We start from the raw sequence: 24,230 nt of genomic DNA, 5'->3' as shown, positions 1-24,230 counted from the left end.
CAATATATTACAAGTTCTCAAATGATACAGAAAACAATGGAAAAATATGGTTAGAGATTAAATAATGGCCAATAGAGTTCATAAGATGTACAGTATTGCCTTTGTGACGAGCCGAGAGCAAGGTTGTGACTCAAAGGCAGGAAGCAATCAACCGAGTACTTTATTATAGAACACTCTCCTTTATATACAAAACCTCAAGGCAACAGGCTTTTTCATGTTCACAAGACAGACAATGTTACAGAGGAAAACCGGAGACATGATTATTCAGGTTCTTTTTAGTGAGAGGGAAGAGCGCAGATACAAGCATAATATATACAAAATAATTTATATACGATCGTGTGACACACGGTTGGTACACCTTTGTAAATTGTTTCACCTTAGGTAAGAACACTAAATCTTATGGCAAGAACAACTTTACTCTCTCAATACATAGATTTGTGCACATAAAAAATTATGCAGTTTGTTTGGATTATATAAAGCTATAGATTTAATTTTAAAATGCCAAGCCTCTGCTAGTATAGTTGTTGATTACAATAAGTATTAGTTTTATTCTCATGGTGACTTGTACAGTACTCTACTATAGTCAATTTCTTTTAATGAGGCACATTTGCACCGACTCGCAGGGGTGTCCTTTTAGCTCGGAAAAGTTTCCTAATCGCTGATTGGTTGGACAAAATCATTCTAACCAATCAGCTAGCAGGAAACTTTTTCCAACCTAAAAAGGCAATCCTGCGAGTGGTTGCAAATGCGCCTCATTAAAAATAATTTAGTATAGGTCATTAACTATGGTAGTGGATATTAATATTGAGGTCTGTAGAGGAAAGTTAATGTAGCATTTTTCTTTCCTATGACATTTTTACAAGAGAAGTTTAGACTAAGTGAATGAATTTAAAATATTACTATAAATAAAACTCTTTGAGTATTAAATTGCTTCTTTGGTTTGTTTAGGATTTCCTTCGTCACGGGTCTCATGCCATCTGAAGTCATTGGGACGTCCGCGTTCAAGTATATGCATTCGGAAGACATGGTGTGGTCAATGGTTGCTCATAACCTGAGTAAGTATTTAATCTTTATAAATGATAGTACAGTACAATGCTTTAAAATTTTATTTCTATTTTTATTTTGCTCCTCAATCGAGTATTTTTACATAGTGTGTTTGTCACTGGATGTGTGGGGAGACATGAAGAGATAAGATACGGAATGAGGTAATTAGGGGTACCACAGGAGTTAGAGAACTATCAGATAAGATCCAAGAAAGTAGACTGAAGTGGTATGGTCATGTCCTGAGAAGAGATGAACAGTGTATTGGGAGAAGAGTGATGGAAATGGAGGTACAGGGAACGAGAAGGAGAGGGAGACCAAAGCGAAGGTGGATGGACTGCATCAAGGATGAACTTCGATCAAAGGGATTAACCGGTGATGAGGTGTGGGAGAGAGGTAGGTGGAGAAAGCTGGCCAGAAACATCGACCCCACATAAAAGTGGGAAGAGATGCAGACAAAGAAGAAGAAGAAGAAGTGTTTGTCAAACTGCAATTTACTCAGTTCATCTCTGCGTTCCCTGAGTATCAAGCCAAATGTATTATAGTCAACTGTCCACCTTTTTCCTCTGTATATATTTCCAAAGTATATTACTTATTTAACTGTTACATTACATTATTTTCCAATAGTTATTTACCAAAACATTTCATGATCTTTATGAGTTTCAGCTGGAAATTTTAAAGTTTACTGTTGGAATTCTCAATTTTTATTTTAAAGATGAGTAGTACAGTACTTATTAGACCTTTTATCCTTAAAGGATACATTTCAGGGATCATAAAAATAGCTCATTTGAACTAGGAATATTGACTTCTTATAATTTAAGGCTTTTGCTATTTTCTTTAAAAAAATGTATTCTTATATTATTGTTCTGTATTCTTACATTACATTAAGGTCAAAGATTGAAGAGAACATATTATATGAAAACGATAAAAAAGCTAATAAATTGTTGTAAATTTCTGCGTGAATTATTTCGCAAAGGGTGAATGAAGTACAGTAGTACATTTCGGACCTTTTCGGATAGAATACTTATTTAAAAGATTGTGAGGAATCTCCCAAAAGTAAATATTAATTCTCATAATTTGACCCAACTATTTTAACAAGATATCCATTTTACTAATCTGAAATAAATAATTAAGTTGTTTTTATATTTAATTTGTTAATTCATGTACTTTCAAGGTAATTAATTCTAAATAAGTATGAACTTACAAGGGAAATAATTGTAAATAATTTTGAAATATATTGTACATATTTTGTGTTCCTTTTTAAGCTTAAGTGCTACAAGATTTAATTATTATTATTAATAATAATTAATTCTTGCTAAGCTACAACCCTAGTTGGAAAAGCAGGATGCTATAAGCCCAGGGGCTCCAACAGGGAAAATAGCTCTTCATAAGGGAACTGATACTATACAGTTATAATTATTTAAAAGACTATGTTGACAATTTACTGATTCATATAAATTTCTCTTACAGTGTTCACAAGTTCTCAAGGCCAAGGTCTGGTGTCATACAGGCTGAAGTGTAAAGGTGGATCCCTCGTCACTCTCAGAAGTCGAGGGTACATTGAACTGAATAAAGAGACCGGTCAGGCTGAAACATTCGTCTGCATCAATACTGTTGTGGGGTAAGTCCCTTCAGAGGTTTCGATGCTTACTGTTGTGGGGTAAGTCCCTTCAGAGGTTTTCATGCTTACTGTTGTGGGGTAAGTCCCTTCAGAGGTTTTCATGCTTACTGTTGTGGGGTAAGTCCCTTCAGAGGTTTTGATGCTTACTGTTGTGGGGTAAGTCCCTTCAGAGGTTTTCATGCTTACTGTTGTGGGGTAAGTCCCTTCAGAGGTTTTGATGCTTACTGTTGTGGGGTAAGTCCCTTCAGAGGTTTTCATGCTTACTGTTGTGGGGTAAGTCCCTTCAGAGGTTTTCATGCTTACTGTTGTGGGGTAAGTCCCTTCAGAGGTTTTCATGCTTACTGTTGTGGGGTAAGTCCCTTCAGAGGTTTTCATGCTTACTGTTGTGGGGTAAGTCCCTTCAGAGGTTTTGATGCTTACTGTTGTGGGGTAAGTCCCTTCAGAGGTTTTGATGCTTACTGTTGTGGGGTAAGTCCCTTCAGAGGTTTTGATGCTTACTGTTGTGGGGTAAGTCCCTTCAGAGGTTTTGATGCTTACTGTTGTGGGGTAAGTCCCTTCAGAGGTTTTGATGCTTGTAAATACTGTACAACCAACACGTGAAATATTGTACATGCAAGAAAGATAGTTTGAAAAAATATTTAACATTCAACAAACATTCGGAGGGGTTTATCTTACCATATATCTATTTCCTTTATTTATTTCATGCATTATTCATCTATTTAGATATTCAAAATACCTAGATACTTATAAAACCAATTATAATAATTTATATATCCAAAGAAAAACAACTTTTTTCACAATGAATAGATGTAGACTAATAAAATAATTAGTTCTATAAGAAACTCCTCTCTTCTTGCGCTCAAAAGAGTTCGCAAAGAGTACAAAAACCCTTGGAGCATAATTGCGATGAATACAAACAAGTGATATCATTAATTTAGAAATGAAGGGAAAATATGGATATGAAATCCTATGTCCTTTTATTCCTTTCATTGATTGATTTACAAGAATTACCAAGAAATCGGAAAACGATAAATTTAGCCAATCTGATTTGGTATTTTCCAAGTTAGGCTACGGAAATGTATGATGAAAATCCATATGGAACTGTTGAAGCACTTTCATTTGAAGTCGAATTGAATTATTAACCCTTTTACCCCCAATGGACATACTGGTACGTTTCACAAAACTCATCCCTTTACCCCCATGGACGTACCGGTACGTCCTTGCAAAAAAACTTTTTAAAATTTTTTAGCATATTTTTGATAACTTTATGAGAAACTTCAGGCATTTTCCAAAATAATGAGACCAACCTGACCTCTCTATGACGAAAATTAAGGCTGTTAGAGCAATTTAAAAAAATATATTGCAAAATGTGTTTGAAAAAAAAAAACCCTGGGGGTTAAGGGTTGGAAAGTTCCAAATAGCGTTGGGGGTAAAAGGGTTAAGCATTGAGTTCAATATAGTACAGGAAACTAAAGCTATTACAAAACATTTCAAGTCAAATTGAATTAATTATTGAGTGCAATACAGTACATAGACAACTATTATAAAACATTCTAGCCGTTTATGGCATACTTTGCTTCCATTGATTGCTACAAGGAAGAAATTTAGTAATTATTTACACTATTTACTGTAGTTTTAGTTGTTAAAATTGGGGAGAGACCTTATAAGAAATGATTGCTCTAATGAAATCATTTACAATATTGTATTTCTATGAGCTGGGATCTCTAAAATGTTGGACATCTTCCAAAAAACACAAAACAACACAGAGCAAAACAAAACACGTCTGACCAACGCAAGTACTGAGGAGGAATGAGGATGGGGGGTGGGGAGATGTAGGGGTAGAGAGGGGGGATGTTGATGAAGGAGAGGTCTAATTGCTGAGGGACCTATGGTCGTGGTGTAATCACGCCCCAGTTTTCTATACCGACACTCAATGAGTGAGCGAGCTAGGTTTATTCCTGGCATTCCATGCATCTCTTTTTTCTCTGGTATATTCAGCAATATCTATGCCTTGGAAATGGTGCTAGAGGAGCATTTCACGGAGCGACACAGGTTCCTCGCCCAGAAATAGGTTTTTCCTTCGTCAAAATCCCTTTTTTGTGAATAACTGGAGATGCTTATGAAATACATTACTGTATTATGAACAATTTATACTTCTTAAATGAAAATCAATTAGTGACCTAATATTTTTCAGTACCAAAGAAGCCAAGGAGGAAATTAAAAATCAGAGACGCAAGCTATTGCCGATAATTGCTGATCAACAAGGAGAGGATCACCTAGGATCTGTTTCATCTTTGGTAAGGCATTCGGTTTTAGTTTTTATTACTGGTATACAGAAAATATATGTTCTCTTGTATATGGTCCTTCACTGTCTTGGGTAAGAGTTCTCTGGCTTTGAGGGTACACTTGGACTCGCCATTCTGTCTTGATTCTTTTCCTCTTGTTTTTATAAAGTTTTTATAGTTTATATATGATAGATCTAATTTAATGTTGATGCCGTTCTTGAAATATTTTATTTTGATTGTTATTACTTCTCTTGTATTTCCCTGTTTCCTATCCTCACTGGGCTATTTTCCCTGTAGTAGCCCTTGGGCTTATAGCATCACGCTTTTCTAACTAGGATTGTAGCTTAGCTAGTAATAATGATAATTATGTCTTATAATTTATTGATAATTTTTTCAGATGCCTCCCGAGTTTTTATCAATGATGAGACTTCTTATGGACTCTAAAACAATGCATACGTTGATAGCCGAGATGGATGCTTCAATTACACAAACGTCAAAATCGTGTGCGCCCAAGCAGCCCAAGAAGCTCAAAGTCAGTCGAGAGTCTTCCGTGCCGTTTTCGCTTCAAGATCCGGTTGAAAATCGTAAGGAATCTGATCCTGTAGAGCCCTTATTTACTAAGAATATTCCAAAAATTCCAAAGGATCTGGGTGAAAAGAACGAGAAGCAAGCATTAAATAAATCTTTAAAACGAAGGGCTGACGAAGAGCTCTGCACTTTGCTCACAAAGATACAGGATCCTTCCTGCCTGTACAAGGGTATTTCAGATGTCAGTCATCAAACCTACAAACCCCAGAGCTTCGCACCTTTACCCCACCTCAGCCACGACGCGATCGAACCTCTGTTATGCACCCCGTCAACGCCGACAAAAGAAAAAATAGATTCTCAACCTCGTATTCATACGGAACCTTCTCAAGGAAATGGTTTTAAAGGTCACCCAACAATTAATAATAGTAATAATCATCAATTTCATGAGAGTTACCATGATTGCAGGCCGTGCTTCACTAAAGATTTTGATAACAGGGGTATGCACATATGCCACGAGAAAGTTTATAATGCGGACAATCTCTCCAAACCATGTACAGACTTCCAGCCTGAGAGAGATGGTAGATTATTATCTCAAAGTACCACGACCTCGGTTCTCTACTCGAATAATTACGCTCAGAGCTGGATGTATCCCCAATACGTTGGGTCAACTAACGGGCTCAATCAGAATTTCCAGACGCTGGCTCTACAGCAGGATGTGTATCCCCAAAGATATGCCGGTTCTTATCAAGCTAGTCAATCCTATTTTCCTTCCGTACCTGAATTTGATGTTAAACTGCATAGACAACAGTGGCCCCTGCATCATGAAAGACCTCATCTGTCACAAGACAATAAATACCCTTTACAACAAAGGGTAGATCCTCAACAAGACTGGTTATCTACCTCTACGTTCTCCAATCTAACGCCAACGCCGGATACCTATTTCACGCCTCCAGGGATGGAGACATTTCCAACCCTTCCAACTCAATGTACAACTTTATCCGTGGATCACCAAGGTATTTTCTTTTATTTTTACTTTAAATATAGAATAGCATTTTATAACTATCATAATGTCCTAGACACTGCAGACAGGAAAATGTAATTATCATAAGCTTGGACCTTAGGAATGCAAATGTTCAAAGTACAGCAGCTATCTGTCTCATTTACTGTGTATCTGTTGTGCTGCTCAAAATTAGCAGAATTCACTATGCTATATAATCCTGCTTGGTCACCTTGAAAGCTTTTTCACATTTCACATTTTTATAAGCCCATATTCTTCATTAATTAATTTTCAAGATATGAAATTAATTTCATTATACAATTTCCTTGAAAATTTTTACCTTCACTGGCATCAAGTTTTGTTATTAACAAAATTGCAAGTACAATACTTGAAGTCTTCTTATTTGGAAATAACTTGTTTTTCTTCAGAAATGCTTGTTCAGTATCTACCTATTGAATTCTTTCTTTATTATTTTGATGGTTCTTACCTGTAGGTCACATTGCTAATATCTATGAAGCATGATCTTCTTTACCTTCATCGTTGGGTATCTCATCATTTTTTTATGATAGGCTCTATTTAAATAATGAAACATCGGATATTTTCTTCTTTTCTTTAACTAGTTTCTTTTCAAGATATATTTTAGACTGAATATGTACTGTATGTGTAGAATTAGTATTGCAAGGAAAGAAGTCAAGGGCCAAGTAACCAATAACAATAAAGCTCCCATAAGTTGATAATCACTCTCCTGTACAAGAGCAGTCATGCTACCGCTCGGAGACTTCTATTGTGATCATCTGAATCAAAGACTTGAACTAAAATAGGGGTCATTGTCTCCCTGGCACTCATGACACAGATATAGGTGTTGGGGTTATTGGTACAGGGAGTATGGAAGCCATAGACTTCTGGCTCACAGACAAAGGTGTCAGAAGCAAGGGAGAAGGGCAATGAAGATGCAATCACAGGGGTGACAGGTACCGAGGCGATAAAAAACATTTTACAGGCCTCAGAACCTTCTTACACTATTCCGGCTTTGACTCACTTGCATCTACCCCTTGGAAGCGTTCATAGCAATCTGATTGGTGTCTTTTGCTTAGGGAGCACAGCTACCAGCTCCCTCAAAAATGACATCGAAGGCCTACCTGCAAGACCTAAGGAAAGCCAAGCCTTCTTTAGGTTAATCTCAGTGTCGGCTATTTGCAAGGAAGAGCTTCCAGCATATGTTGGAGTGCGGCAATTGCCTCACACTCCACCAACCCTGAAAAAAACCTTGATGAAGATCAGACCTTTCCCTGCTCCTGAAGCATACTCCCGGACCAAGTCACGCGCATATACCCAGAAACTTCAGCAATCATAAAACTTTATGAAGAGGGTTAAGGCAAGTTATACCATTATTGACAGCAGGAAATATACCTCTGCATCGATCACCCTCTTCTTCCTAAAAGCCATCCTGCTCTGAGCCTGAAAGGGGGAAGAACAGTTGGAGCATGGTCCAACTGCCTCTGGAGGAAAAAGCTGCTGATGGCCATTGCTGGGATTTGGAGAAGGCAGGTACTTTCCTGAAACCTGAGACAAATGGAAAAGCCAGAGCCATTGATGGGTAAGGCATGATGAATGAAGGAGCACAGTATTTACACAGCAACCTCAACATTACAGAGAGGTAAGCGAGGAATTCAGCATCAATCCAATCCACCAAGCAACTATTGTCTCTGTCCCTGAAAAGTAGTACCTTTACGTACCATCACTTGATTGACGGTAACTCAAGGCTAGACTATGCGCTTGTCAGTCCATTTTCTTGGTTTGTTTCCTCTCCATAGAATATGAATGCTTAAATCCAAATTGATCTGGTAAAGCAGAATCGGGAGGCAGACAATGAATTGGGCCACCATCAGTCTCTTTCCATGTCGAAAATGATCTTGCCCCCAGAAAATAAGAGTACAGTAGTACAGTGTACCCTCCGCTGGTGAACAGGTGTCGTCAGCCAGGCTCAGTGCTCAGAAGCCCAGAACCTCAGCAGTTATTGACTAGATCAGAACAGTCCACAGCATGCTAATGCTTGGGACCAGTACCAATTGTTGGTATCTCCTCTTTCAGAGGTACCGAGAAAGAAAAGAAACCGAAGCGGTGTTTTATCAGCTAAGTAAACGGTGACACAGGCCATTCAAGCTCCTCAATCACTTGGCTTGTGCCATAATTGGCTGTGTGCCCATAAGCCAACAGGCCCACGTGATCTACAGTGATACGGGTAACCGGCCTTGGAGTGACCGATTACCTGTCGGCACAGGTAATCTTGTATCGGTTGTACAGGACACACAGCTGGTGCCCTGACCATCATGGGAGCAGGTACCAGGACTTCTTGCAATCAGACTTCATAGACTTCTTTTGAGAACAATTGTCAGAATCAAAAGGTAAAAAGGAAGAGCTGGTGGAGGGATAACTTTATACGACTGCATATCTTCACCTTCAATCACCTAGGAGTTGGTGTTTAGTCTAGAAGGACCTATCACCTAATATCAGTGCAAACAAGCAGTCACTTTTTACAGGTTTGTGAAAGTACATAGTGGTAGCTGTTGCCCCAAGCTTACTGTCGCTAACCTAACCCACAGGTACCGGTCGGCGTGCAAGCTCCAATAGCTAAGCTTTGTAACCGTACGATGCTGGAGATTGGTACAAGTTGGACTGTTCACCTACAACTGATGAAACACTGGTCTGTGAGCAAGTTCTGTCCAAAACAGACCAAGTATTAGGATTAAGAATACAGTTATCCTCCATATCACGATAAGAACGAGTAGGACTGCTGACCTGCTCCTGATGCAAGAGTGGTAACTAACACCACCTCACTCTCACTTGACTAAACGTAAAGGTACCAGTTAGTGGGCAAGTACCACCTTCTCTTCCTGAAGGAGGAAAGCAAAATCTATAGTTTCCAAGACACACTTCAAGAAAGGCCTTCCCACATGACTATTTTCTTTATTGTCTTCAAGAAAAAATGTACGATAAAGGAAAAGGAGATGGGAGAAAAGATTAGTTGGAGCAAGAGTAAGAGAGAAGATGAATGCTCTTTCTTGCGGTCACAGAGGAGTCATGGTTTGACGAACCAATAATGATTTCACTCCCTCTGAGAAGGAAGCTAAAAGAGCTTCCTCTGCCAAAACACAAACCACTACACTGGGTGTTTTGTCATAAAAGGAGTACTGGGATCATCACTGACACCACATAACAAAGAGATCACCATCCAGGGAACACTGTTGGCACCAGGTGTGTGTTCACAAATAATTTTCACTATTGGGCACAAAGATATGAGCGACGCTCGGTGTGAATCAGATAACTTCCTGAGGCAGGGAAATTACTGTACCACAAAGAGGGATGAGTTATGCTCCGAGTTTCCATCATCTTCCTAATCGGTAGAGCATGAACCCTCCGAATGCGAGGGTTAATGCTTACAGTTGCCTCTTCACAAAGTTACACAACACATGAGATTTTGAAAGCTTGTATCATCTCGGGAACAAAATTCACTACACTATATGTGTGCCTTTGAGTGTACTTCCACTCAAAAATAAGAATAATAAAAGATACAGCAGTCAAGAGAGCAGCATAATGGTACATCTGTACCTGTGGAAGCCAAAGACAAAAGTGGCTACTGTATTCTGTGACAGTCGAGTGAGCGGGCTTCCCATCATGCCACCTGTTATTAACCAACTGCCTTGCTGTAACAATTTAGTGGCTGTTCCACCAATGCTGAAGCCATATCCTTATTTTAGAGGATGAAAGATTTGTGTATGCATAGAAACAAAAGAACATATACATTTGTTATTTTATATACAGTATTAAACAATGCTCACTTCCCTCTATTTCTAATCTTTTGACCTAGCTATTTTTTCTTCCAATGATAATGATACAGTACCTATTTTGACGACTTTTATTTTATCAACTTTAATTCTCTTTGCTTCTTTAGCAGTGCAGAGTTACTTGCATTCCATCCCAAACAAACTCTGCAGTATTCTGTCAAACCGTTTAATTTCCTATCTTGATCTGGGTGTTGTGTATATTCTTGGCCGGCAGCAACATCGAAACTTTTCCACTTACTAACCTGTTAAATATTACATTTTATCCATTAATTACCCATTCAATAAAATACAAAGAAGGCCATGAGCCTTCCATATAACACCCTTCTGTAATTTAACATGCAGCGAAGGTAGATAAGAATAAGATATAATTTCCCTGTTTTATCCATTATAAAGTCTAGAACAATTAAATTATCTGCCTTATTTCCATTTTCTGTCTCACAGGATTGTAAATACAGGAGAGGGGGGTTCCCAGCCCCCTCGTCCCGTCCCTTTTAGTGGCCTCTTACGACACGCAGGGATAACGTTGGCGCTATTCTAATTGTTTTTGTGCCCCCACGGCCACAGGGGGCATTTTTTCTGTTGAAAACAATAAGGCAAGAAATAAAAGTAATTCATAATAAAATATACTCCAATATTTGATCCACTACAACTGGAGTAAACAAAAGCAAGAAAAATCTTTAATATACTAAGATTGAGATTACCGCTTCATACATATAAGCACCATGACCTAGAAGTAAGATTCATCAAGATTTTATAGATATTTATACTGGTAAATTTGAAGCAGGGAATAAATATTATCTGTTACAGCTTCATTTCCATCACATCTTTCTAATAACCCTTTTACCCCCAAGCTATTTGGAACTTTCCAACCCTTAACCCCCAGGCAATTTTTTTTTTCAAGCACATTTTGCATTATATTTTTTTTTTAAATCGCTCTAACAGCCTTAATTTTTGTCATAGAGAGGTCAGGTTGGTCTCATTCTCTTGGAAAATGCCTGAAATTTCTCAAAAAATTATCAAAAACATGCAAAAAAGATTGTAAATAGCAGTTTTTTTGCAAGGACGTACCGTTACGTCCATGGGGGTAAAGGGATGAGTTTTGTGAAACGTACTAGTACATCCTTTTGGGGTAAAAGGGTTAATCTACCAAGTTTTGCATTAACCACATTTATGCCAGTTTTTGCAAACGGATCAGAAAGACGGTAATAATCGGGCAGATTATACGTTCTTTCTTGGGCGATTCATTGATCTGTTCCATTTATGACCTCATGATTTAATGATAAATCATAAGAAGCTTTAAAACTTTTCTCTTTTTACAGGTCAACACCCCTAACATATGCATCGCTTCCCACCACGGCACGGCAAGTAAATCATTCCTTCGGAATGTGTCTCGTTACAAGAAAATGTACAACAACCTTGGTTATGTAATTACATTTGTAATAAATTGTTTACAGTTTTGCAAATTTAATTGTAATTGCCATAAATATTATATCTATTTTTAAAACATATATTCATGTATAAAATGATAAAATTTTAAAAGTTACCAAATACGTACCTGTAGTTCCAGAATATATCTGCTCAAGAACCTCTTGGTGTTGCAAATAGCAAGAAATGTGTCCTATGAGAGGTAAAATAAAAGATTCCAATGATATCAAAATTACCGGTATGACTTAACAGTCAAGTCTTTATGAAGTAAATAAAGGTTTAGCACAAATAACTACATCACTTGCAATTCAATTAATAATTTTTAGTAAATATTTTAAATTTACGACCCGCAGCTCTTATTTCTCTCAAAAAGACAAAATTCAAAACAACACGGAGCAAAACAAAACACGTCTGACCAACGCAAGTGCTGAGGAGGAAATGAGGATGGGGGGTGGGGAGATGTAGGGGTAGAGAGGGGGGGATGTTGATGAAGGAGAGGTCTAATTGGTGAGGGATCTATGGTCGTTGTTTAATCACGCCCCGGTTTTCTATACCGGCACTCAATGAGTGAGCGAGCTAGGTTTATTCCCGGCACTCCATGCATCTTTTTTCTCTGGTATATTCAGCAATATCTATGCCTTAGAAATGGTGCTAGAGGAGCATTTTATGGAGCGACACAGGTTCCTCGCCCAGAAATAGATTTTTCCTTCGTCAAAATCCCTTTCATCATCTTCTTCGGAGAAAGTACGTAAACCGATCAAACCAAAGGCCATTGACATTTAGAAGCAAAGATGCTTGGATCAGCAGCATTTAAGGATTAGCATATACAGAACATTCTTGGTGCAGACCATACACTGTGCAATTCTAAAACTGCTTAGGTATTATGATAAAATAAGAGAGAAATCAATGCAATATACTAGGGTCAATAGCACTTGCCTGAACAAAGCATATAAAATAATTATATTTTCTACAAACATATACCAAGGCACTTCCCCCAATTTTGGGGGGTAGCTGACATCAAACAAATGAAACAAAAAGGGGACGTCTCCTCTCTATGTTCCTCCCAGCCTGACAAGGGACTCAACCGAGTTCGGCTGGTACTGCTAGGGTGGCACAGCCCACCCTCCCACATTATCCACCACAGATGAAGCTTCATAATTATATTTTCTAAAGGATAAAAATAAATGCAATCGGGTTAATTATTTCTAAATTTAAGCGTTAAACTAACAACCTATACAGGCACTCATAGTATGATAATTTACCTATGGTTTCTCGAATCAAATACGTACTTGGGGACATTGCTTAAAACAAAATTATCACGGGCTGTGACACCAGAGTATGGAAGGAGGGTCTGTAAGGATTTTACTAATTATTAAATGGTATAATTGGAATTTCGTACAGCTAGGTCATGAAACTAGCCTCGCGCTAATAGTTTCCATGCATCTCTCAATAATATGACGCGAGAGAAATGTGCTACGTAGCAATATATAAAGGGGATGGAACATTAAATGTAGTTTTTTTTTAATTGGCCTGGTGAATCCGCATGAGGTGATAGCATATACAAAAGACAAGTATAGGAAGTTGCCACACCAAGTTCATGATTATAATGATGGTAAGTGGTATTGACCAAAATTTCTTATTTTTTTATAATAGTTTACTAAGCTCACATTTTATGTGTCAAAAAACTCTACAGAATGTTGGAATATTTAAGAACACTTTAGATATCGTACAAATTCTGCTAGATACATACATACATATACCAAGGCACTTCCCCCAATTTTGGGGGGGTAGCCGACATCAAACAAATGGAACAGAAAAGGGGACCTCTCCTCTCTACGTTCCTCCCAGCCTGACAAGGGACTCTGGGAAGAACGTAGAGAGGAGAGGTCCTCCCCTTTTCTGTTTCGTTAGTTTGATGTCGGCTACCCCCCCAAAATTGGGGGAAGTGCCTTGGTATATGTATGTATGTATCTACCAGAATTTGTAAATTATCTAAAGTGTTCTTAAATATTCCAACAATCTGTAGAGTTTTTGGACACGCATAAACTGTGACCTTAGTAAGATTTGTTAAATTTTCAAACTACCCGGTAGATAGTTTGAATATTTAACAGATATTAAGATGAAAGTCATGGTGATGAATCTTCAAATATGCTATCCATACCAAAATGATACTTTAATGTAAATGCTAAAAGTAAATTTTTCATAAAGACTCGTGAATCGTATGGAGTTCGTATCGCTGTCGCAATTTTTGCAAAATATATCAATTCAAAAAATAAGCCAGTAGTAAAATATGTAATATCATGTGTGCCTTTAAAACATTTGATGATGGTAACAACTGTACTAGGCTCATTTTGCCAAATAATTTGGTTTTAACATACATATACCAAGGGACTTCCCCCAATTTTGGGGGGTAGCCGACATCAACAAATGAAACAATAACAAAAAAGAGGACCTCTACTCTCTACGTTCCTCCCAGCCTAACAAGGGACTCAAGAGAGTTCAGCTGGTACTGCTAGGGTGCCACAGCCCACCCTCCCCCGTTATCCACCACAGATGAAGCTTTAAATATAACAAGAATTGCAGGTGGGAACATTGAGTTAGGAACCAAATATTTAATGTATCTCAGTTAGATACTTCAATTATTCAAATATCCAGAGGGTAAACCAAATATTCCTTAATTTATGACACCCAGCAAAGAGATCAAATAATTCAGCTAAGATGTGAGGCTGCCTAACTCCCAGAGAACTACTATAAATTCATTTGGAAGAAGATGTAATACCTCGTCATCATCTCCTCCTACGCCTATTGACGCAAAGGGTCTCGGTTATATTTTGCCAGTCGTCTCTATCTTGTAGTTATTGTAATAACTCATAATAAAAAAAAAGTGGAAAAGGTTGCCTGACAACTGTACATACCTGCGTGCATGAAGGCTGTAGCCTCCGATTCTCTTCCTAGAATGAGATTTAGGAAAGTTGTACTGATTTTCCTTGCACTGTCACTCCTAACTTGGTGGGCCTCTGTGAAATTCCTGTGATGACCGGTGTGTGTTTTGGATATTATAATCTTGGAGGCTTGAATTCTCTGCAGAAGTGTCAACAAGGACAAGAAACCCGAGTGGCTGGAGGCTCTGAACTGATGTGATCTGAAAGGTGTAAGTTTAGTGTTTAATTCCAGATTGCTAAGTAACACACATGAACTACTGAAGATATTTTTCTATCTTTCTACATACATACATATACCAAGGCACTTCCCCCAATTTAGGGGGGTAGCCGACATCAAACAAATGAAACAAACAAGGGGACGTCTCCTCTCTACGTTCCTCCCAGCCTGACAAGGGACTCAACCGAGTTTGGCTAGTACTGCTAGGGTGGCACAGCCCACCCTCCAACATTATCCACCACAGATGAAGCTTCATAATGCTGAATCCCCTACTGCTGCTACCTCCGTGGTCATCCAAGGCACCCGAGGAAGCAGCAGGGCCTACCGGAACTGCGTCACAATCGCTCGCCATTCATTCCTATTTCTAGCACGCTCTCTTGCCCCTCTCACATCTATCTTCTTATCACCCAGAGCTTCCTTCACTCCATCCATCCACCGAAACCTTGGCCTTCCTCTTGTACTTCTCCCATCTATCTTTCTACTAAATGAAAATGAATTACACAGTCAACAAAGCTTGGATTTTGGCTAAATAGTCCAACACTAGGGCCTGTGAGGCCATTTTCAGTACACAGAAAATGTTAAACTCCGGCCGTATACCAGAAAAGTTTTTTCACCAATGAATTTTGAACTCCAAAAGGAATTTTTCAAAAGGGTAAGGCAGCAGGAATGAAAATATTGAAAAACCTCTATAGTATTTCAAACAAAGCAAAGCAGGAAAGCGTACAAAAGAATGAGCTGAATACATTATAGTACTTGCTAACATCCCGTGGTCCAAAGGCAAACACGCACTTTTAAACTTCTTACTTCGTTTTCAAAACTTCAAAATTGGCCTATCTGGGAACAACCGAAATTTGAGCTCCATATGATTCTTGTGTTTGCAATGAAAAACTAAAAATATAAGTTCAATAAAAAAGAATGGTACAGAAAGTCCTTAACTTAGAAACGTGATAAGTTCCAAGAAGCTTTTTATAAGTTGAACTTGTTATTATTATTATTATTATTATTACTATCCAAGCTACAACCCTAGTTGGAAAAGCAAGATGCTATAAGCCCAGGGGCTCCAACGGGGAAAAATAGCCCAGTGAGGAAAGGAAACAAGGAAATAAATAAATGAAGAGAACAAATTAACAATAAATCATTCTAAAATAAGTAACACCGTCAAAACAGACATGTCATATATAAACTATTAACAACATCAAAAACAAATATGTCATAAATAAACTATAAAAAGACTCATGTCCGCCTGGTCAACAAAAAACCATTTGCTCCAACTTTGAACTTTTGAAGTTTTACTGATTCAACCACCCGATTAGGAAGATCGGGTGGTTGAATCAGTAGAACTTCAAAAGGTTAGGTTTCACCAATCTGGCATCCCTACAATTTTCAGCCGCAAAAGCCAAGAAATTGTACCTTTTCGTAGTGCTAATGTTGTAAAGCTTACTATATCAAATTATGTAATACTGTATTTTCTGGGCTCAACCTGTGCCGCTCCGTGAAATGCTCCTTTAGCATCATTTCTAAGGTATATAACTGCTATGTATTACCAGAGAAAAAAGTTGCATAGGAATGCCAGGGATGAACCCAGCTCGCTCGCCTAAATGGGTGTCGGTATATAGTAACTGGGGCGTGAAAACCACTACCAGAGGTCTCGTGCCATTTAGATATCTCCTCTTCAAATATCCCCGTTACTACGAGGTGCCGTAGAAATGATGCTAAAGGAGCATTTCACTGGGCGGCACAGGTCTCTCGCCCAGAAATAGATTTTTCCTTCGTCAAAATCCCTTATTACAGCATTTTATTATGAACTTTTTAAACACTTCGAAAAACACTGGGCAAAAAAATTATCAACTTTGCGGGCAAGTCCAAAACAGAAGGATGTCCTAGAGAGTACGCGTGGTAGGTGTCGGTGGGGTAGTCCAACTGTGTTCTCTAGGGCCTGTCACAGCCCTCCCCATTGATGAAGGGATTATCTAAATGGAAGACAGCCTGTGAATAGTGGTTTTCGCACGCCTTTGTTAAATACACGACACCTACAAGGTGTTCTCGCGAGGGTTGTAACCTCTGGATTCCATGCTTTTATCTTTCTCTAGTATATTTGGAAGATTTATATTAGAAAAGGTACAAAGGAGGACTTTTCACCGGGCGTCACAGGCTTCTTCCCAGAAATAGATTTTTCCTTCGTCAAAATCCCTTATTACAGCATTTTATTATGAACTTTTTATACAATACTGTATCTGAATTGATTTATGTTTGTAAGTCGAATGTCTGTACGCTGAGGGCCTTCTGTACTGTACAGTATTCCAAAACCATATACTATAAGTTGAGATAACTTTAAAACCTGTACATATCAAAATTTTCCGGGCTATTTGCATCTCTCTACCGCTACTTATAAACCAAATAATTTGTCGATAATCTTTCTGTAATTGAATGCGAGAGTCAAAGGAGCTTACTTCCCGGTCGTAAAGGTTTCAACCGTTTTATTGTCCTATACATTTGAATAATATAACTTCATTGGTGCTGTGAAAAGTTACCTCCTTAAAACCAGCTATCGACTGGAAAATCATTTGCTCAATATGGGAACCAACATTAAATATTACCTATTTCTGTGGTCTAAGATTAGGATTTATGTACAGTATTCAATGAACCAGAATGAACAATCTATATTTTGTGCTCTACGGCAGTATTCCGTTCGCTCACTTTAACTTTAACCTTTGAGCTGATGTTTGTTAATTTCATTCCTCAAAGGCAATACAATAGAATTTTATAATTATTTCATGGTAATAAAATTTATTGCAAATATTCTCTGGTGTTCAGAGTATTTATAATTTAACCCTTTTACCCCCAAAGGATGTACTGGTACGTTTCACAAAAGCCATCCCTTTACCCCCATGGACGTACCGGTACGTCCTTGCAAAAAACTGCAATTTAAATTTTTTTTTTCATATTTTTGATAATTTTTTGAGAAAATTCAGGCATTTTCCAAGAGAATAAGACCAACCTGACCTCTCTATGACAAAAATTAAGTCTGTTAGAGCAATTTAAAAAAAATATACTGCAAAATGTGCTGGGAAAAAAATAACCCCCTGGGGGTTAAGGGTTGGAAATTTCCAAATAGCCTGGGGGTAAAAGGGTTAAGTACTATGAACAATGTATGCAGTACAATTTTTCAAAACAGGGATACACTTATAAGTCACATATTCTTTACGTAATGTACTTACACCTATGTGAACTTACTACCGCACTTACGGAACATATAATTGTGTTGTATAAACCCTGAAGCTCACAAGTCCTCTCTAGAAGCATGAATGTCCTTTTAGAACTCTATGACCAGTTACTTCCTTATTAAAGATATTCCTCTTTCTTCGAAAATCCTCTTGACGTAAGTACGTTCATGTTGATCCTACTTCCTGTGTAAAAAGTGTCTTCAATTAAATATTGTTACAATACTACTTATTACCACAAATATTGTAAATGTCATCATCATCATCATCATCATCATCCCCAACAATTACATTGTGAAATAAAGTATAAAGTAGATGGCTTACATTTTAATCACCTGGTATTTGCTACCGTACGAAAAGAAACCTTTGAAATTATACAAAATTCATAAGCTTCTATTTAATGAATGTCTCTATATTTTTGTATTTCCAGAATGTAATTAAACTTTAGGTTTTCAACAATTTAATTATGGTTGCTTAAAACAGTAATATGGATTTTATTTCAGCATTTAATATTTAAAAATGAGCGACAAAAGTCAAATTGACATTACTCAGACTGAAGTAAAGAAAGATATAGGTAGTAGGTTGGCTAGGGCACCAGCCACCCGTTGAGATACTACCGCTAGAGAGTTATGGGGTCCTTTGACTGGCCTGACAGTACTACATTACACCCTTCTCTCTGGTTACGGTTCATTTTTCCTTTGCCTACACATACACCGAATAGTCTGACATATTCCTTAAAAATTCTCCTCTGTCCTCATACACCTGACAACACTGACATTACCAAACAATTCCTCTTCATCCAAGGGGTTACCTACTGCACTGTAATTGTTCAGTGGCTACTTTCCTCTTGGTAAGGGTAGAAGAGACTTTTTAGCTATGGTAATCAGCTCTTCTAGGAGAAGGACACTCCAAAATCAAACCATTGTTCTCTAGTCTTGGGTAGTGCCATAGCCTCTGTACCATGGTTTTCCACTGTCTTGGGATAGAGTTCTCTTGCTTGAGGGTACACTCGGGCACACTATTGTCTTATTTCTCTTCCTCTTGTTTTGTTAATGTTTTTATAGTTTATATAGGAAATATTTATTTTGGTGGTGGTGTTCTTAAAATATTTTATTTTACCTTGTTTCCTTCCTCACTGGATTACTTTTCCCTATTAGAGCCCTTGGGCTTATAGCATCTTGCTTTTCCAAGGGTTGTAGCTTAGCTAGTAATAATAATAATAATAATCATTATGGTGCTCCTCAGAAACTACTCTTAGTTTTTTATTACTTAAAATTTTAATATTAATGCTAAGTAAAGACCCACCTACTCTCATCTGTTCAAGTTAGAAAACATGGGCCTCATGACTAACAAGATCAAAGGCAGCACTGAAATTAAGGTCAATCATATAAACTACCCAACTACAACAATCAAGGGCTTTCTGTATAGCAATGGAAATATTAAGAAGGGCTCACATGCTGAAAGGCCTTTACGTGCGGCCAACTGCAGAAACTACGGAACAGTCAAATACATCCGGAATGTCCTAGAAAATATCACTAAATTTGAGAGTGTGGTCCCCAAAAATCATAATGCCTATAGTCCATTTCTTTTAGCGAGGCAGATTTGCACCGACTCACATCGGTGCCCTTTTAGCTCGGAAAAGTTTCCTGATCGCTGATTGGTTAGAATTATCTTGGCCAACCAATCAGGGATCAGTATACTTTTCCGAGCTAAAAGGGCACCCCTACGAGTCGGTGCAAATCTGCCTCGCTAAAAGAAATGGACTATAGGTACCTACTCAGGTAACCCTTTAGGTAACGCTAGCTATGGCATTGAGTAGCGGGCACAAGGTAGGCTCCCAGCACTTCAAGTAATGTTACAGTGTACCTCTGTAATTTACTCGCTATTTTTAGGCGGGTTTACACGGTCAAGTAGTTTGAGAGATAAGTACTTGTTGTGATGTTTGAACGGGTGAACGTGATGTTTGAACGGGTATTAGGTTGTCGAACACGTTTGTCGAATGGTTTGAAGAAAGTCGGTTCTTGCCTGACTTTTGTGGGCGGGGCTTCATTGCCCACAAAGCTTATGCATTTGTGACTAACTCCTCTTCTAACCGTTTGACAAGTAGGTTCGACAAACAAGTTCAACAAACGGTTCGACCATCTAAACCCCACATTAAGTTAAATTTAAGAACTTGGGAAGTCGCAGTGGGCCTCAGTAAGTAATGAACAAGCACTTTTGGCTACGACGGTGTGGTTAGGTTATGATACGTCCATGTAGTAAACTCGTTCTATGACCCGACACCACAATAGGGTTTCCCACTTTCGAACCTCCTCTACCCCTGTATATCTGAAAGCCCATCATAAATATCATATAGAAATGAAGGACAACTTTGTTAAAAACACAATTATAAATCATCAATTTACAAATAAAATTGTGTCAAAATGAAAATTTACCCTTTTTTCAAGAATAATATTCTAACCCAACAATACCACTGCTATTACAATCCAGAGATGGGAGACGAGTTCGATTTGCAAGGAAATTAAATGGATACGTCATAACCATAAGTACCGTCACCTAACCTGGCCTAAGTTGTCGCGGTATTATTTAAACCTTTACGCATCAACAGAGCGTGATAAAATTATAGATCCGGTCAGAATAATACTGGGTGTCCTACATTATCGGTGAATATATTACGGTATATCTAATTATTTATTAGCCCCTAAGTTGTCGCATCCTTATTTAAATATAAAAAAACTCGTAATTACCTTTACGCAAAAACAGAGCGTGATAAAATTATAGACCCGGTCAGAATAATACTGGGTGTCCTACATTATCGGCAGATATATACGGTATATCTCACTAATTATTTATTAGCCCCAAAAATATATGTCGTTTTCGAATAATACAGGAGATTTCCTGTAGGAATAAATTACTTTTTATTAGAAAATGTTGTTCTGACTGGAACTATAGTAAAATTGAGAGCGTTACTGGTAAAAATTACCTAAAAGCAACTCAATTGGTAAGAATAAATGCATAAATATATATATGTGACCAGTTGAATCTATGAATACTGTATTAAATTTAGAATACAGTAAATAAATTATGCCTCGCCTTGTCATACTTTATTAACCTAAGATTTGTAATTCCAAGCTTTGAAGTGATATTGTAGAGAGAAAAATTAACATAAATGTACAGGTTAGAGGATGTGGCAACCTGCGATACATGACCTGTGATAGGTTTGGGACATGGCGAAGTAGGTCAAAGTCAGGTGAAGACCGTGAAGAACCAAAGTTGAAGACTCTGGAGGATGTTGGGTTAGTCAAATAAAGTAAAAATGTCGGGGAACCGTGAATTACTGGAATCCCCCCCCCCCCAGATTTACTGGAATCTCCTTGAAAATTACTGAAATCCCCTACAATATCACTGCAAACCCTTAGAAATCGATCAATAATGTGTTTTTATTAATTTACATTATTTTTGGTAAAGTTTTGGATTCAACCAAATTGGGAAATGTATTATATTAATATACTTTCCTAGTAAAGCACGTGATAACAAAACACTTCTTCTCAATACATTATTGTCGCTAATGCATACTTACAGAGAAAAAAAATATTTCAGGAATTGAAGGTCTTGACTTTTTCTAAGTTTAGTGTATATCTTTCCATGGGCACGCAAGGTAGCTCTTGTTCGTTTGTATGTCTGTTTTCATCTTACTTGGCTCCGCCCCATTGCGTAATGTGACAATATTTACTTGAATGCGCATTTGCTCCTCCCACTAATGTCGCTCCTCCAATCAAAATACTACTGGGTTCTTTTCAAGGGTTATTATTGGACGATTCATTGGTCTCTCAGTCTTGTTTCAAGGATCTGTTTTTCGTGCAATATAACATTGTAAACGATACTATTTTGTTTTTTTCCCTATTTCATTATGGGAGAAACCCGTGATTGTCGTTTGTTTTCGGTTTTCAAAAGTTCCGGTTTCTATATTTTCATCACACGTCATTTTACTGTCATGGATCCTCCGGTACGGTTGTGTGAAATATGTCGTTATTCCTATTTTGATGTGATCGGCCGATTTCATGGGAATTATAATGGAACTCCTGAAGTAGTGAATCGTTTTCTAAGGGAGCATTCCGTATTACCTTTAAGTGTCCAGTGTGGTAAATGTGATTCGCCTTTACATTTTCGTGAGGATAGACATGTGTGGTATTGTACCAAATCTGAACGTATTCCAGTACTTGATGATTCAGAAGAGGGTCAACCACAACCTTCCACATCTTCATCGTCATCTTCCGTTTAAGGTAAGAAGTGATTTAACAAAATATATATATTCAAATTTACCCCTGGTTAAAGGGGGGGTCGCAGGGGGGGCGAAGCCCCCCCCCCCCGGTAGGGGTACAGGGCCCCTAGGTTAGGTTAGGTGGGTTTGTTAGGTTCTGTGGTGCCCTGAAAATTACTGTGGCCTTAAGGGGGGGTCGCAGGGGGGGCGAAGCCCCCCCCGGTAGGGGTACAGGGCCCCTAGGTTAGGTTAGGTGGGTTTGTTAGGTTCTGTGGTGCCTTGAAAATTACTGTGGCCATAAGGGGGGGTTGCAGGGGGGGCGAAGCCCCCCCCGGTAGGGGTACAGGGCCCCTAGGTTAGGTTAGGTGGGTTTGTTAGGTTCTGTGGTGCCCTGAAAATTACTGTGGCCTTAAGGGGGGGTCGCAGGGGGGGCGAAGCCCCCCCGGTAGGGGTACAGGGCCCCTAGGTTAGGTTAGGTGGGTTTGTTAGGTTCTGTGGTGCCTTGAAAATTACTTTGGCCATAAGGGGGGGTCGCAGGGGGGGCGAAGCCCCCCCCGGTAGGGGTACAGGGCCCCTAGGTTAGGTTAGGTGGGTTTGTTAGGTTCTGTGGTGCCCTGAAAATTACTGTGGCTTTAAGGGGGGGTCGCTGGGGGGCCCTACCCCCCTCCCCCCGGTAGGCCTAGTTAGGAGTATGGGGGAGGGGTGCTGGAACATTAATTATTCATTTATTGCAAATATCATTCAATGCCCCAACACCCTCCCCCCCCTTCCCCCACCCAAAACCCCGGTTCCCAAAGGGTGTCCCCCATAATTGGTGGGATGAACTAGGGTATACATAGTAAATCTCTAAATCGGTTGGTTTGCAGTCAAAATAAACGTTAAATTCATTGAAACCACACTATTTCTGATGCAACAAATATATTTTTATTGCATTCTTCCAAATTTGGCTGAAACTAAAAGTTTACCTTATTTTTTAGTAAACTAATTAAATAAAATGTATCTTGAAGCATTTTTCTATATACCCTTTACACAATATATAAAAGGGTACAAAATCTAACAAACCCACCTAACCTAACCTAGTGTTCCCAGGTCACAACCCCTAGCCAGGGGCAAGACCCAAGACCGCCTTCCCAGGTCACAAACCTTCCCAGGTCACAACCCCTAGCTGGGCGCAAGCCCCCGGACCCCCTTCCCAGGTCACAACCCCTAGCGGGGGGCAAGCCCCCGGACCCCCTTCCCAGGTCACAACCCCTAGCCGGGCGCAAGCCCCCGGACCACCTTCCCAGGTCACAACCCCTAGCTGGGGGGCAAGCCCCTGGACCCCCTTCCCAGGTCACAACCCCACTAGCTGGGGGCAAGCCTCCGGACCACCTTCCAAGGTCACAACCCCTAGCCGGGCGCAAGCCCCCGGACCACCTTCCCAGGTCACAACCCCTAGCCGGGCGCAAGCCCCCAGACCACCTTCCCAGGTCACAACCCCTAGCTGGGGGCAAGCCCCCGGACCCCCTTCCCAGGTCACAACCCCTAGCCAAGGTTCTACCTGCAAATACGTAAAAAATATAAATGCTAAAAACATAAAAATAACTTATTTTAATAAAGATATTATATGTATATGGTATATACAAATTGTGCTACAGAAAAACCTTTACAAAATACGAACCTTTTCCAAGATTTTAGTCAGATTACTTCTCGTCTTCCCATTAGCTTTTGTAGATTGTAATAACAGGTTAATTACAGATTCTCCTTTATAATTCTTGAAGTAAATTACACTTTATTATCCAGACACAGTTACCAAAATTGACTTTTGACATCACCATAGAAAATGTCAACACGTGAAATTGAAAAGC

At 38.9% G+C, this 24,230-nt stretch overlaps 1 protein-coding gene and 1 long non-coding RNA gene across 3 annotated transcripts in view; one reads left to right on the top strand and one right to left on the bottom strand.

The window, feature by feature from the left end:
* The window catches only part of LOC137620488 (neuronal PAS domain-containing protein 2-like), a 104,246-nt gene extending 92,401 nt beyond the window's left edge, over nt 1-11,845 (top strand). The window contains exons 8-12 of one of the 2 annotated variants that reach the window (XM_068350653.1): nt 949-1,055; nt 2,512-2,662; nt 4,857-4,959; nt 5,345-6,488; nt 11,637-11,845. In XM_068350653.1, the coding sequence (XP_068206754.1) occupies nt 949-1,055; nt 2,512-2,662; nt 4,857-4,959; nt 5,345-6,488; nt 11,637-11,650 (1,519 nt within the window). In that variant the 3' untranslated portion in view covers nt 11,651-11,845. The remainder of the gene's footprint in view (nt 1-948; nt 1,056-2,511; nt 2,663-4,856; nt 4,960-5,344; nt 6,489-11,636) is intronic. The other variant, XM_068350654.1, reaches the window with a different exon arrangement.
* Nucleotides 934-24,199, bottom strand: LOC137620489 (uncharacterized). The gene is made up of 6 exons (XR_011040066.1): nt 24,044-24,199; nt 18,148-18,308; nt 14,658-14,884; nt 11,873-11,935; nt 10,374-10,559; nt 934-1,051 (listed from the first exon to the last, which is right to left on the bottom strand). It is a non-coding gene; the product is annotated as an uncharacterized lncRNA (long non-coding RNA).
* Between the last annotated feature and the right edge of the window lie 31 nt (nt 24,200-24,230).

The sequence above is a fragment of the Palaemon carinicauda genome, chromosome 27, assembly GCF_036898095.1.
Source record: "Palaemon carinicauda isolate YSFRI2023 chromosome 27, ASM3689809v2, whole genome shotgun sequence".
NCBI lineage: Eukaryota > Metazoa > Arthropoda > Malacostraca > Decapoda > Palaemonidae > Palaemon > Palaemon carinicauda.
Note: the sequence above shows the minus strand (reverse complement) of the source record. Positions and strands in the feature narration are given on the sequence as shown.